This window comes from Bos grunniens, chromosome 27 (assembly GCF_055505025.1).
Source record: "Bos grunniens cultivar Pamir isolate PY7600 chromosome 27, Bosgru_T2T1.0, whole genome shotgun sequence".
In the NCBI taxonomy this organism is placed as follows: domain Eukaryota; kingdom Metazoa; phylum Chordata; class Mammalia; order Artiodactyla; family Bovidae; genus Bos; species Bos grunniens.
The window spans coordinates 6,799,847-6,816,349 of record NC_141191.1 but is presented as its reverse complement, the minus strand read 5'-3'; the positions used below and the strand labels follow the sequence as shown (position 1 = coordinate 6,816,349).

General features: G+C 47.2%; 2 protein-coding genes across 27 annotated transcripts in view; one reads left to right on the top strand and one right to left on the bottom strand.

Moving 5' to 3' along the window:
* MCPH1 (microcephalin 1) overlaps positions 1-16,503 on the bottom strand; it is a 232,385-nt gene that overhangs the window by 63,041 nt on the left and 152,841 nt on the right. The gene's annotated exons all lie outside the window — the stretch shown is intronic.
* Positions 10,941-16,503, top strand: part of ANGPT2 (angiopoietin 2) — a 60,735-nt gene continuing 55,172 nt past the window's right edge. Inside the window, exon 1 of the mRNA XM_086379744.1 lies at positions 10,941-11,564. Within this exon, the coding sequence (XP_086235870.1) occupies positions 11,274-11,564 (291 nt within the window). The 5' untranslated portion in view covers positions 10,941-11,273. The remainder of the gene's footprint in view (positions 11,565-16,503) is intronic.

The following is a 16,503-nucleotide window of genomic DNA, read 5'->3' as shown; positions in this document are numbered from 1 at the left end:
CAAGCGCTAGAGCCTGCGCTCCACAACAAGAGAAGTCAGCACAAGAAATCTCCTCACTGCAATTCTAATGGCAAAAGCCTATGCAGCAAGGAAGACCGAACAGAGCCAAAAACCACCCCCAAACCCAAAAAGCTAAAGAACAGAAGCTTGCAAATACAGCAGCTATGGCACAAATACTGCAGATAGTCTGAGGAAAAGGCATCCAACTACTTAGAAAAGACCAAGGACTTGCAACAACCTGCCAGCCCCTGGGCCACCTCCATAGGGTAGGAGGGCAGTATGAATGGGAGAATCTTGCAACGGGTCCAGGGTGGGATTGGCTGACAGGACCTCGGCTCGTCAGGGAAGGGGGCCCGTCACAGCATGTGACTGAGACAGAGAATCTGCAGGAGGGGAGCCCCGAGTGACATCACCCAGCCTGCATCTTTATAAGCCATTGTCTTTGAGCAGGTTGGGGTGGATGCCCAGATGTCATCTGGAAACAGACGGCAGCGGCGACCTAAGGAGGCATGGCCTCAGGCCTTGATGAGCTCAAGTGGGAATAATGAACCATCGTCCCTTCGTCAAGAAGTCTCACTGCACCTCCACCAGTGGGGATAGATGAGGGGTCTCCGTGAGGGTGGCGTCTGGCAGTCTCCCTGCAGACACGAGGGAGGAGGCCTAAAGGAAGTGGCACTGGAGCTGGGCCTCCAGGAAGGAGGAGTCTTACACAGGGCAGATGCAATTAAAGAGGCCTGGGATTTAAGAGAGAGTTTTACTGCAGCAAAACGAAGCTTTGCATGGTTATCACCACCTTAATGGGCTTCCCTGGTGGCTCAGACGGTAAAGAATCTGCCTGCAACGCGGGAGACCCAGGTTCGATCCCTGGGTCAGAAGATCCCCTGGAGAAGGGGATGGCTACCCACTCCAGAATTCTTGACTGGGAAATCCCATGTACAGAGGAGCCTAGAGAGCTGCAGTCCAGAAGGTTCCAAAGAATCAGACATGACTAATACATACCACCTAAAAATATCTGAGCTATCTGGACTTTTCCAGTCTTAAATAGAAAGCACAACCACCAAAGAGTCACAGTGTTTGGTTGGGGCTGCAAGACAGCAACATTTTAAAAAACTATTATTTAATTATTTGGGAGGCTTCCCTGGTGGCTCAGATGATAAAGAATTTGTCTGCAGTGCAGGAGACTGGGGTTTGATCTCTGGGCTGGGAAGATCCTTTGGAGAAGGGAATGGCAAATCCACTCCAGTACTCTTGCCTGGGAAATTCCACGGACAGAGGAGCGTGGTGGGCTAAAATTCATGGGGTCACAGAAGAGTCAGACATGACTTAAGGACTAAACAGCACCAGGGAAGCTGTAACTAAGAACCACAAACTGAGTGGCTTAAACAACCAAAATCTGTTCTCTTATGGGTCTGGAGGCTGGAAGCCCAAGCTCAGAGTGTCTGCAGGACCAGTTCCTTCTGAAGGCTTGGAGGGAGAATGTGAGCAAGCCTCTCTTCAGCTTCTGGGGGTTGTCAGCAACCTTTGGGGGTCCCTGGTGGCAGAAACTTCCCCCTGACCTCTGCCTGCATCTTCACAGGGTGTTCTCCCTGTGCATAAGTCTGCTTCCATACTTCCCCTTATCATAAGATCACCAGTCATTTGGATCAGTCCTCACCCTGCTCTGGTGTGACCCATTTTATCTAATTACATTTCTGATGATTCGTTTTTTAAATAAGGCCGGACCCAGACGGACTGGGAGTTGGAACGTCAGGGGATGAATGCTTAGGGGATACAATTCAATCATAACAAAGACCCTCAAAGCAATGACAGATTTATAAAAAGTTACCATGTCGACTGGTATTCAATTCCTGGGTCAGGAAGATCTGCTGGAGAAGGGATAGGCTACCCACTCCAGCATTCTTGGGCTTCCCTAGTGGCTCACCTGGTAAAGAATCTGCATGCCATGCGGGAGACCAGAGTCAGATCCCTGGGTTGGGAAGATCCCCTGGAAAAGGGAAAGGCTACTGACTCCAGAATTCTGGCCTGGAGAATTCCACCGACTGTGTAGTCCATGGAGTCATAAAGAGTCGGACACAACTGAGCTACTTTCACTTTCACTTTTTACTTGCACCATGCCGACTAAACCATATCTTGCAGATTTTTACTTCAATCACTTGTAACATCTCCATGACACTCTGGACTACCTGTTTACTGACCAGACTGGAGTTCTTTATTTACTATCGTTATCAGTCTCTTCCAGAGCAGAAATCCACAGAACAGGCACTACTGGACCATCAAGGGTCAAGATGAACAGAGGCTACTCAGCTATTTGCTTTTATCTAGAAAAACCCAGACTGTTAAGATTTATGCCATGTACAAAGTAGTGGGTCTATCTCATAAGACTCTAACAAACTTGCTAATAGCAAGATCAGGTCTCTAAACTTGTCCTTTATGGAGCTGGACAGCAAAGACCTCTCCCTTTTCTACTGTTACAATCGCATGGCTTCACTCACTTGGGTAGCAACCAGATCATCCGATGACGAGAGAAATAGATTCTGGCTCTGTATGTGCTAAACAAATGCTTGAAAGCATTTTTCACTGCGTGTGTGTGTCTACACTGAAGGTGTCTAACATCTGTTGTGGTATCCTTTTGCACTAAAATTATAATGAAAGCTTTCCGGGTAGTGTAATAGTTGCTCCTGCTTTAGGTTCTAAATTGCGTGTGATTTCTCTTAATGATTTAATGAGAACACGGAGAGTTTTGTCTGCTCCCTGTTATCAGGCCAGCAGAGGGAGCAGGTGAGTATTACAAGCAGCATTTTCCTATAGGTATCATCCACAGCAGATTTTTGTTTTGCTTTAATTTTTAGTGCAGACAAGCAAGACTTTTCGACCTACAAACTAACAATGTCCCTGAAACACACATCAAGATTTTGGGGATAGGTCAGTCAATAATATATTTTTTCCTGTAAATATTCTACTAGGATCGTTTTAAGGCTTTCAGAAACTATTGTTGAGATTTTTTTTTTCTCTTGAGGGAAACAGATGCCAGGAACTAGGTATCTTAATACTGCTATAAATGTCCTCTCTTCACAGGCTTTGTACAACTTACTTCCTTTAATTTTTTCTTTTGTATCAGTCTTTCTTTGAATTTAGGCCCTTTCCTTAAAATGGAACACTTTGGGAAGTACAGTTCATTATTAATGGAGTACAAAAGACATTGCTTGAGATGGGATTAAGAGAAAAAGTAGGGCATATACACATGAGATTATCAGGAAGGACATAAATCACTGGCAGACCCCGTACTTAGATTCCTGAAGGAACAGGAATGGCATGGAGTATTTTTATACACTTGGATGCAAACATCATTTCCTTTTATGCATAACTATTTATTATACTTATAATTCTTCAAAAACTATATATAATTCTTCAAAAATGACTTTTAGTACATGTAACTCCATAATCAAGCCTAATTTCCCACAGGAAGATTTTTTAATATCATGTCAGTTAGACAGACAGGAATACCAAAAGTGGATCACGTGCTTTTATCATTATTATTTTTTTTACTTCTTTGACATAAGCAATTTTATTTATGCTAACCTATAACCAAGAAAGATAATATATCTTCGTGGAAATAACACACATGACGTTTTTATCTTTCTTATTTTAAAAGGTTTCTCAATAATTAAGATAAAAAATTTATAAATTTAGATTAAACAGAGATTTATCTAGATGGCATTAGGCCACTCTCAAGAGAAAACTCATTCTGAGAGGAATTTGGACAGTTCTTCAGTAGAATGGTTATGACAGAGAGACTAGACACATTTTTCACAGGCAACAGGATCTGACTTCTCAATAGCTTTGCTGAAATGAATTTAGGAACATTTAGTATAAAATTACAGCTCATAACCCCACTTCAAAATCTTTTCTGTTTTGAAGCCCACTTCAAAACACTCTAACAACAGTGTTAGTCAAAGGAAAGATTTTATTGACTTTTCATTGGTCATAAGCAAAACAGTAATCATTGACATCAATCCACTGAAAGAGAATGTTTAGCCTTTTTTTTTTCTACATACGGGCAGAAAACAGGACACAGAATTACTGGCAGAAATATTATCAGGCTAATGCACTCATCTATTGTTTTAGAATTTCATCCACTGCCTTTTTAAAGTTATGACTTGTATCTTGACCTTTTAGGCACTTTTTTTTGATGGAAAGATAAAACAAAAATATTGGAGGATGAAAATATTTAAAAATCAAATAGCATTTGAGATAACTTCATGTAACAGGAGAATTACATAAACTAACATATTCCTAAAAATTCAGGGAATTCATCATGAAATCTTAGAAAAATAGTTACTTGGATATTTCCCAAGTTTCTAGTAAATAAAAAGCTTTTTCTTTTCAGTCCTCCAAGTTCCATATTATATACAATGTGGCTTTACAAAGCAAACTGTCTTGAATTGATGCTCAGCTGGTTCATGGCAGTACAAAACTGTCAAAGATTCAGGAACCTTTTAAGTTTCCTTAAAAAAAAAACAACCAAAAAAACCCCAGAAACTGTCTTCTCTAAAAGTCTTTCAGACATAATGTCACAGTAAACACTCAGATAAGTTAGAATGAGTGAGGATTTGGTACCTCTTTGACTGAACTAACTTAAATAAGAATGATAACCAATAACCTAAATAAGAATGAAAAAGATTTTTCTCAGTATTAACTCTGATCCTTCCACCAGTGCTAACCTTCTGACACACAGATGCCTACAGCTCCCTGTCAAACAGAAGTCACACAGCTGCGAGAAGGAAGATCATCGTCTCAGATAAAGGCGTTAAAGGCCTCTGCCCTTTAACGCCCGGCACTTAAGTCTATCTGCTCGGAGAATGAAAACATGAGGGGCATGCAGGGGAAATGGCTATTTCCCAGGAAAGGAAACTGCCTGAAAACACATCTGGCAAAGGCTTTCTTTCCTCCTCTGGCAGGCAGACGCTTATTTTAACAAAATATACATTTCCTCATCTTCTGCAAAGGTGAATTTGATGGAGCCAGTACCTGATTCTAAGTAGATGCCACTTAGCTTTCCCCTATATGGAACGGGCCAGCTCTTTTATGGCAAATGCTATGTATGTTTAATTACAGCTAGGACAGAAAATCGTGCTAAACTGGGCAGCGTACTTCGTTTCAGAAATTGTACGTGTTCTCAAAGGTACATCACCCTCTTCCAGCCAGCAAGAGGGCATGAAATTAAAGAGGCAAAGAAAGGAGAAAAAAAAAAAAAAAAGTTAACACCAGAAAATTGGAAAGATGGCAAGGACGGACACAGACAGCGTAACCGATGTAGGCAGACGAGAGGCTGGACCTCTGCAGAGTCCACCCTCGTGAGAACAACCGGGTTGAGTCTGCATTGCTCTGTGCACCTGTGAGCAGACAGCCCCCACGTCCAGGTGGGCACGCGGTGGCCCCGTCCGTGACCGGCTGCCCCTGCTCGGGTGACCAAAGGCCACAGAAGGTGGGTCCATCAGTGGAACGGGTTACGTCTCTGGGGTGTGCTGTCTGTGCAGCACAGAGGTGACAGGTGTGACATGGAGATTCTCCAAGGGTGGCTGAGCTTTGCCATGTTAAAATCAGGATTAAAAAAAAGTCATGGCTTTGGACTTTCTGGCTGTCCAATGGTTAAGACTCTGCACTTCCAACGCGGGGTCGTGGGTACTTCCCCTGGGAGGGAGCAAAGATCCCACTTGCTATGCTAAGACTCCGCATGCCATGGCAGCCAAAAGGAAACAAACAGATACTAAAAAAACAAGAAACAAACGCACTGCTTTAACTTCCACTTAAATCCATGAGTGTAAAGGAAAGGCCCCGAAGTTCGCGGGGCTGGTGGAGGCCTGTCGCCTTGCCCCGCCAAGCCTCGGTTTGCAGGTCTGTCACAGGGGCAAGGTCGGCCTCCCACAGCGCCACGTGTGTGTACTGGCATCTACAGGTCTTCTCTTTCCTCTGTCTTTCTAACTTTAAGAGGCTTTCTCCTTGCTACCGTCCTCAGACCCTGCGGCTGGGGACTGTCCCCCGCAGCCTGCCATCTCGGCTCTAACACTGGCTCAACTTGGCCAGCGCCTCCAGGGAGGGGCCGCCCACGGCTTCTGCAAGGCAGCTCTGGACCCCAGGCGAGCCCCTTCAGGTCTGTTCCACGGACGAGACGGAGTGGAGACAGCTCTTCTGTGACTCACCACGAGGGGGCCTGCTTCCAGAAGCCGAAATACTCACTTTCTGTCTTTTCTTTTTCCCTTCCCCTCTTCTTGCCCTTTCTTTCCTTTTTCCCTGTGGCTTCTTCAGCTCTCATTCACTGTTGCATACAATTTGGGGAAAAACAATAATGGTAAGAGTAACTTTTTCTCTTGTAACAATTTGATGTCCAGTAAACTTCCTACTGGCTTCCTCTGTACGCTGCACACTAAGCTGTAAACACGTTGGCCGATTTAACTGGTTTTAAAAAGGCCAGGACAGAGGGAGGTGGGAGAGGGAGGTGGGTGAGAGGCCCCCACGCCCTGGGGTCCTGAGGAGCCCGCTGTCTGTGAACAGCTGAGAGCCAAGAGTGTCCTCAGCGTCACCTAGCAGGGGTATTTCAGCACCCGGAGGTCCTCTCACACCAGCACAGCACTTTTGAAAAACTAAGCCCATGCCGGCCCAGCCACCGAGGCCTGCGGACACTGGTGCCACGGTGACGGCCACTTCGCTGCATGACGGTGACCAGCGGGTGCAAGACTGACTCTGGGGGTCTGCCCAGATGCGATGGAAAGACACTGGCACGAGACATCAGTTGGCATGGGAGATCAATGTGCCCCCGAGTGCGTCTGCGTGGTTTCTCATTGCTCCTCATTAGCCACGGGCTTTTGGAGTGGACACTTGCCACATACGCTTGCTGCTCAGATGGCAATGACCACCCCCCTAAGCCCCCGCAACAGCTGATCCACTTCTGTCCCTCCTTAGTCCAAGAGTATAACTAACCCGTTAGATATGAGTATTAAACAGGCTCCCTGGAAAGAGCAGAAGTCACGCAGGTTTCCCTGAAACCCTGTCTGGTGATTCACGCCTTGGGGGCTGCCCTGCACTGCACTGAGTTCAAGCTGGCACCGTTTCTTGGCTTCTGGCTTCCAGAACCAGCAATCCGGCACCTCACGGGTGGTCCTGGGAAGGTTGGGGTCAATCAGATCCCAGATCTGACAGAAGCGAGTCCCACATCGGCTCTGGACCTACGTTTCTGGAGCCACGACCAGGCTTTTCCCACGCATCCAGCACGTCTGCTCCACAGGGCGGCCTGGAGCAGAGGTGCCCTCGTCAGAGCTCCGCAGCGCTCCTCTCTACCAGGGAAGACGGCCACGTGGTCCTGCTGGTGCCATCAAATGAGGGTTCACTCCCTGATGGCAAAGTGCAAAAGGGGAACCTGAGACAGCGCTACAGCGAATAAATGGGAGCCTCTGGAATTTCAGCTGATGACATACAGTACAGGGGAGAAAACAAACATTATTAAGAAAATAAATAGCACCACACACAGCTGTTCAGCAGAACTGTTAGGACAAAAAAAAAAAAAAAAAATTGGCTGGGCAGGAAGGCAGCTTTTGGGAAGGCTGTAATAATATTTCTCGTTTTATAGCCCCATCTGCCTTTAGCGAACCTGTCAGCAAGTCATTGACGGAAACTCAAGATTCTCTTTGAAACTGAACAGCTCTGAGAAGCAGTCAAGGCTGCATCCAGCCTCCATCCCCAGGCTGGGGTGCAAGTAACCACTGCTGCCGCTGCCCGGTGCTTAGGAGACAAACGTGTGCTGGGGGTGAGTCTGCACCCAGGGCGGGGTCTTCCCGCCTGACACACCCAGGGAGCCCCCGCTCGGCCCTGCTGGTCCCTCTGGGGTCTCCAGCTGCTGCTCCCGCGCTGGCCGTGGTGGACGCGCCCGTCTTCCCCCACTTCCTCACGGTACAACATTCAGCCCATCATCCAGCCCTGAACGCAGAAAGCGCTGCTCTGCTTTCACGCTGGGGCAGTTCTCCCAGGGCCTCTTCCCTCTTGGAGTTTAGATCCAGCTTCCAAGCGGCACTTTCTTTTTGGTCGAATGTTCCCGTCCCTTCAATGAGCCCTTTCCCCTGGCCTGTCTCACGGTTCTCGTCCTTGGGAGAACGGGCGCTGCTCTGAGGCACAGAAAGCTCCCTGAGGTTCCCTCTTACACTGCCTGCAGCCAGAGAGGCCTGGAGACTGTGTCACACCCCCCCGCAACCTCCTCCAGCCAGCAGACCAGGGCCTGTGGTCCCTGTGGAACGGCCAGTGAGCTAAGAATGGTTCCTGCATTTTTAAAAGACTGAAAAAACCCAGAGAATATTTCATGACGTGGAAATTATGATAAGTTCAAATTTCAGTGTCAATGAATAATGCTTCGTTGGCACACAGCCACCTCCCATCCTCAAGGGTTTTCTCTTTACGGCTTCTACGCTACGACGGCAGAGTTGAGCAGCTGTGACGGAGCCCGTGTGGCCCAGGAACCTGAAATACTTACTCCCGGACACTTTACAGGGCACGTCTGCCAACCCCTACTCCTCTCCAAGCCTCAGGGAAGAACTTCTGCGTACCTACAGGGAGCTGCTCGCTGAACGCCCGGGCCAGAGGGCCTGGACAAGGGAGCACCCCCTCCCACCAGCAGCAGAACCGGTGCCCTGGAGGTAACACGTGCTCCTCCTGGGTGTTCTCTCCACGTCCCAGGGCCGGGGTCTCCCCGCCTCACTTTCTCTGCTTCTCTACATCCGACATGCCATCATGCTCCCCAGCACCCAGCAGAAAGGGACTACTTGTGGTGCCGGCTCTTCCTGTGGCTTCTTTTTAAACCACCCTGTTTGCCTGAGAAGCAGACAGATGATCTTGGAAACCACATGTGCGACATTATTACCTTATAATATACACTTTCAAATGGGGGAGCAATTTGGATGAAAAAAGTGCTCCCCGTGTTTCTGCTTCATGGTCAGCCAGAGAATAACACAGTGACAACATTTGACAGTGGAAAATTTAATGGGAAGTGCTGGAGAAGGAAAGTAATATTTCTGAGTTACATGCATTATTTCGTATCATTTTAACTCTAAAAGTGCTGCTGAGAAAGGACCATCCTATTTTGCAGTAGGGAAACTGAGGCTTAGAGGAGTTAAGCATTTGCTGCAGATCTCAGAGACTCAGGGTTCTAACACAAGTTCCGTCTTCAAATCCTACACGTGTCCCTCTGCAGTTAGTAGTCTGAATAAGTGTATCTTTAGTTTGTCCCCTTAGTGGAAACTTTGCACCAAAATCAAGTTCTAGCTTCCTGAGCCATCAAGCCCTTTGAGAATCTGGGGGCATCTACAAACCGCTTCTTAGAAAAATGACACGAGCTGTTTTATCCAAACATTCAATAACAGGACCCCGGGGGTGGATTAAGTGACAATGCCGTGCTGAGTGCAAGTAACAGCTTGAGATATCGTAATAAAAATATCTGTAATTGCTATTCGTGAGAAAGCCAGAGACACTGACAACTGTTGTTTGTGACCTACTCAAAGCTAAAAGAAAGGTTGTATTTCAGTTAAACTTTGGCAAAAAAGAAAGACATCTTTTCCTGTCAAAGTCTGTGGACCCCACGAGTTCTGTCTGTAGACTCTGGGTTAAGAACCTCTGCTCTGGAGGTAAGCTGGGGGCCAGCCCATGCACAGGAGGGATGTCTTTAAAGGTCTAATCAGGTCTAACAATTCACTCTGTAAACCTCAGTTGTCCAAGAATTAAAAGCATAAAATCCCCTGAAATCTGGTCTTGCATGATTACATGGACACTGGCTTTACAGGTGGACGAGGTCCACTGGGTCAGTGCTGAACTGGCCACTGCTGCCTGGGAGGAATCTCGTGCCCTTGGGCATGAACAGACCCTCAGAGAGGCTCCACATCGCCCCCCACCCCTGCCCCCGACCCCCACCACGCACACTGGCTGGTGAGTGAGCATACTGTCAACCCCAAAACGTTAAGTTTTAGCTACTGAAGGGAGTACCCTGGAGGATTTATGGAGCCACAGAATTGAAACAGAAAAACCTTGGGAGTTAACGCAGCCCTTGAATCTGGCAGACAAGGACTTTGGGGTTAATTAAAAAGAAGTGATTTGCCGGAGTCCAGCACTGAGTGGGACTGATTCGACTGATCCTGGATAATGTTACCAAATGATAGGATTTGAGCAAATTCTGACCTAATAAAGGAGAAGTTTATATATGCCACTCTCAACTCCCTCTTAAATTCTGATTTTTCTATGGATTCTAATTTAGTGGACAATTAATCAGGCTAGTTATATATTAAGTTTACGTTAAGTACTGGAGTGGATATTTTGCTTAAAAGATGAAATGCCAGTGCTCAGAAACTGACTTTCCTAACACAAATTGAATAAAGCGTGATGTTCCTATCCAGCTGTTTTAAGATGAAAGTTTAGCATACTTGGCTAAATGGTTCAAAAATCAAGTAATACCAACGAAACTATTTTCCCTATGAAAAGGCACAGAGTTTACAAGAGCGAGACTTCTTCCTCTTTGTTTGTAATAACAAAAATAAACCGAAGTCCTGACATATTTGCAGTATTTTTATTCCTAAAGGAAAAAACAGGAACTTTCATTGTACTTTAAAGCTATTGCCCCAGATATTTACCAGCTTCGCGCTGTGAAATCAGTTTCAGACACAGGAGACCTACAGGCTCTCTCTAGGAAACAGTCAATTAGGGTGGTGCCTCTGAAATACCCAGGGGTCCTGTAACTGATCGGTTTTTCCCAGAGGGCTTCTGCAGCATATAGTCCCGGTTGGACAGTACACATCAAGCCCGGATTTTTCCTGTGGCCTGGCTGGTGACCCCCCTACAGGAAGATAACGGGCAAGCCGGGAGGGCGGAGCCGCCGGCTGCACATGTCTGCCTGCTCTTATCAACTTATCATATAAGGAAAGGAAAGTGATTGATTCGGACCCTGACACTGCAGAATCTGGGGAAGAGAGACAAAGCAGCGCTAACGCGGGTCTGGAAGGCGAATGCAGCCCTCACGGGGAGCAGGGCTCTTCTCCCCACTGTGATCTGACAGTCTGCTGCAAGGCCAGAGAGGAGACGGCAGCAGAGACCAAGGCTGGGAAAGGAGGGAACAGGAGGCTTCCCTTGATGGACCTTGAGCCTCTGCCCCCGAGCCCCGCGTCTGAGAGGGCAGCTTAGCGCCGGGACTCTCATGCGCCTGGAAGTTTGCTGAGCGGGTGGTTTATTACCGACAGACAGAAAGAATGTGGCAGCTTGTTTTCTTGACTCTGAGCTGTGATCTGGCCGTAGCCACAGCCCACAGCGGCTCTCGGAAGGGCATGGACATCGCCGCTGGGAAGAAACAGTATCAGGTTCAGCACGGAGCCTGTAGCTACACGTTCCTCCTGCCGGAGACGGACCACTGCCGCTCGCCCTCCAGCGCCTACGTGCCTAACGCCGTGCAGAGGGACGCGCCCCTTGACTACGACGACTCGGTGCAGAGGCTGCAGGTGCTGGAGAACATCATGGAGAACAACACACAGTGGCTCATGAAGGTAAGGAGGCGCCGCTCCTGGGCACGGTGTTGCCGGCTCAGGTTTCACCGCCAGCCCGGCGGGCGGGCAGGAGGCGGTGGCCAGAGAAGGCAGGTGGTGGCTGACACCTCTGAGTGAACGGCCACTTGCTGTCTCCTGTGCTGCCCTGCAAAGGAGCCGGGGCTGAACAGGGACACGGTTTACTGGGAGACAGTGCTGGGATCAGTGGAGAGACGTCTCTAAGGTCAGGAATCTTTATGAACAGAGGAAGTGCCCTTCTCGGCACAACATATGGGCTGTGTTGTTTGTGCCAGTGGTTTAAACTCTGTGACACCCATTACCAGGGACCTTATAAACCGGCCGCAGGCGCGGGAGGGAAGCTGTGAGCAACACAGCGCCGGAGCCAGGAAAAACGTGACAATCGCGTTAATTACGGATACATAACGGATGGAGTAAAGTGCTTTACCAATTTCCTGAATTTATTTACTAAAATAGATCGGGGCTCTGGGTAAAGGAGAGGAAATTAAATAAAGCAGACGGTCCATTTCTCAGAACCTTGGGGGTTTTATGCCGAGAGCTTGTCAACTGTCGGTGGGGGTGAGTTTTGCCAGCGTGCCAGTGGAGTTAGTGGCGCAGCCCCTTCAGTTCCTCCAGCGGCTCTGAAGGTGACCCCACGCGGGGCGGGCGTGCAGGGCACCTGGCCGCAGTGACGCTGTGACAAGGTGGTCGCGTTCTTGGGGCTCCCACGAGCCCACTGCTTCAGGCTTTTCACAGAGAATTGGACTCAGACAGGATACTGAATGCTCAGTTTTGCTTTCACAAGCTATCATTTTCATAAGTGAAGCTGTCTATACAAACCCCAAACCACCCTGAAGTTCTTCTTGTTGTGGGCTGTGTATATTCTAAAGGGGGCTCAGACAAACTGCACACATGGATTCCTCCCTGACTATCACAGTGACATCGCATCACGGCACTTGCACAGCACAGGACTACGGTTTCAAGCCAGATGGGAACTTTAACAGCAAGCCGCTTTCCCCCATTCAACACTCTGCCCGAGTCTTTCGTTTTGCTGTAAACCTTCTGTTAGGACACCTTATCTTAATCTCAGAATAGATCTTGGCTCCTAATCTGCGTTTCTCATTAGCTCTCCTACCTTCAGAGAGGAAATGACCACGTTATTGCTTTGGTCCCGAGCCGAGATGAATGAAAGCCCTCTCAGCACTGCATTCAGTGTAACAAGAGGGGTCGCTTCAAATCAAACAGAGAACAACAGAAACGTATCAGAAAGACTTGCCCTGTAATGTGAGACTCATTAGTCCTGTCTGTGAGCATGATCCCTTCTGGGCAAACTCTCTTTCTTAAGAAGTTCCCTGTGGTGCTTAAAAAAAAAAAACCTCCTAAAATTCACAGATGTGCAAATAGTGATGTTAAACTTGGAAAGTATGCAGTCATACAGGTTCGCATGTCTGGAAGGCAAACTTCTATCCTCAACATCTGCTCGCGGGCTTCCCGTTTCTTCCTGGGTCGCCCCGCCGCCTGCCGCTCGCTTAACGCCAGGGCTGCAGGACGTGGCGTGGGATGGGAGACGCGCTGTTCACAGTGAACAGTCTGCCCGAGTCGTCTCTTAGGATACACGGTCAAAAACATAAAAGAGTGTCTTGCCAAATTCAGGACGGCTAAATTATGCTTGCTTAAAGAAGCCCACATTAGGTATACCTGGAACTCCACACACAGAGCTCATATTTCTCTCTTAGATAAACAACCCCCTGCTCCTCCATCTCTGAGACGCTGTTTAGAGAAGGAGAAGGACCAGGAATCCGACACGAGGTGACCAACATTTTTTCCTTTCCAGGTTCAATGAGCAAATATTTGAACAGTAGCACAATGGTGTTTCTACATTCTTTCTTTAGCCGGCGAGCTCAGTGTCACAGAGAGTGACTTCATGCTGATCTTTTCAGGGCTCACACCTGCGCTCTCAGCCTCTCTGGGTTATGTACACGTGAGAAAGTCAGGGTGTGCACTCGCCTGCTTTACTGGCTCCTGGTTTTGGAATGAGAGCAAAAACGCCAACACGAAACCCGCTTCCAGTGATTGAATGTAACCTCTCTGCTTGTTTTTTACTTCGGTGTTTTGCCACCTGTGATAATAAACACTGCGTTTCTCATAAGGGAGAAAATAACATGTAATGGGATGACAGATAAGCCACAATGATCAACAATCGAACCCCTATTGATAGATTATGACAGAAAGAAAAGCACCATGCTGTGTTCTGCGTATTTCCTTTTCTTTAGGGCAGTTTTTTTTCTTTTTATGATTCCATACTTCCTTTCTTTCCCTGATTAACACTAAGAATGGGAGTGGGGGGGGCTTTTTAAGGTTTTAAGAAAACTTGCTGAGAAGGAAAATAAGACCAAGTGCCTGGTGAATCTCAGGGTAGATGAACACCGTTTCTCCTTCTCTGTGGCTAGTAGCCCTTTGGGAGCTCGGACTAAGAAAGCAGTTTTGCACATTATCGAGAGATGCCATTCTGCCCCTCGAGCCAGCCAGGCAGAGGAAGCGGCGGACTTCTGAATGAGCGTAGGGGAGCATGAATGAACGGCACAGGGAAGGCGCCCTTGCTGGTCAGCTGGGAAGCAAGGACAAGACCAATCGTGATGGTTAGGGACCAAACACACCCAGAGATCTAGAGAACACCGCATGGGGTCACATCCCCTTGCTAATCCTGCAGCTATTCTAAACCTCTGCCCCAGGGACAGTAAACACACTTTATAAAATCTGACAAATAACTTAGTGGAGTGCATTGTATCTTGCTAGGAGAACGAAATTTTTTTTTTTTGTCCTCAATCAGAAGAAACAGGGAAAGGAAATAAACAGTTATTTCATACTGATGAATACTTTAAAAGCTATAAACAACTGCAAAGCCTATTGTGCTTGCAAACAATGTTTTGAAAAATAAAGCTAATGCCTCTTAAGTTGATGCAAACATTTCCTTGTAATCTTATTATTTTTTAAATGACAGAAGCACAGGCTGGGAACTGTAAACCTGAATGGAGATTCTTTTCTTTCTTTACAACCAAGGATGCTATATCCTTTCAACAGAGTATGAGAACTATTCGTTAGCTGAAATACAGGGAGCAGTAGTTGTGCTCCTAAGAACAAAACTATGGTTAAAGGGAAAAACTGATGGTGAGAGACTCACCACCATGGTGAGAGGTATGTGTGTTCTTGTGTGGCTACAAAACCTGCCAGGGACTGACTCTGTGTGTGTGCGTGATCTTGTGTGCCTACAAAACACTCCTCCGCTGTATAGCTAAACAAACAGGTAAACAAATGAGAGCTTGGTTCATTACAGGAAAGAAAACAAACCCCATGCACTGTACATCCAAACAAACAAGCCAGCAAACAAACGGGAGCTTGGTTCATTGAAGGAAAGCAAGCAAACCCCATGCAGCCTCAGCCAAGGCTCTGGTGCCGCGGGAACAGAACTGCCATTCCCACCGCCTGCATTGCCCTCATCCCCAAGCCATGACACGTGACTGTTCACTGCTGGAAGCGAGCGCCGTGCCTTCATCAAGCTGACTAAACCTTCTAGGCAAGACTGTGAGGAGATGACTACTATTACTGTTTAGTTACACATTAATATCATCATAATAAGGGAGGAAGAGATGACGAAAGTTTCACTGTGGTAGGAGAAGTACAACAGATTTAAGGCAGGAAAAGGCAAGCCTAGTATCGTGTTTACTGTGTGATGCAGAGTACAATGTGTGCTTACCCGTTATGTATTACAAAAAAACACACGCTCACTGTACGGGTAGTTTGCATTACATACAGTATAGACATAACATCCATTTCCCATGGGCAGGTGGCCTCCACGCATTGAAGGGGGCTGTCTGACATCCTGGATTAACAATGCCGCTGTCCTCCGGGGTGAAGATGCAGACTTGCCCACAGAGCCTCCAAGCAGGAGGTGGACCTGTGTACACCTTCCATCATATCTGACTTCTCTGTTAGACACTAGACAACCAGCTAGCCTCCATACTGTGTTTTGAAAATTGGTTGATTTTAACCAATGTGGTCCTTTCCAGTTTACAAACATGTTGTAACCCAGGAGTCCATCTGTAAGCCAGTGACCGCACTGTATGCACTTGAAGAGGTGCTGGCCACCTTACAAACGCTGGTCAGATGCTCACGCTGGTCCACAGGACTCACTCTATTCCATAAAGTAACTGAAGCTTTGTATGTGTGCAATTCAAGAGCAACAGTGCCAATTAACCCTCTCGCCATATGTATCTCTTAAGAATAAAACAAAAATGTGAGAGTAATATACGGGCCATGTAAAATTACAAAGTCAAACAGTAGAAAGTAGGATGCAAATTCTGCTTCCTCTTAAAGTACAGTGCCCTTCCGTAAGATGAACACTGAGCGATGTATTTTTGTCATTTACACGTCCGCTCAGCTGTGTCCGACTCCTTGCGACCCCATGGATTGCAGCCTGCCAGGCTCCTCTGTCCATGGACTTCTCTGGGCAAGGACACTGGAGTGGCTTTCTGTGTCCTCTTCCAGGGGGTCTTCCCAACCCAGGGATGGAACCGAGGTCTCCTGCATTGCAGGAGGATTTTTTTTTCCCCCCAGTCTAAGCCACAAGGGAAGCTAGCCCTTTACTGAAACAATTTAATATCAAAACAAATACATTTCCTTCTTCTTAAAACATGAATGGTGGTATTATACAGTGATCAGAATTGTTTCTTCTTTTTTGAGGGGGCTCACACTGACATAAAAAGAGGCTGAAAGAAAGATTTTATTTAGGGGAAAATCTGGAAGACAAAGGTAAAGGAGAATCTGGACTAAAGGGGTGTGCGCAATATATAAGGGAGGAAGGAGAGTTGGGGGCTAGAGAGCGAGGAGGAGAGGAGAATAGGGTGATGGAGTCCGTCAGCACAGGGAGGGGCCGTCAGTGGGA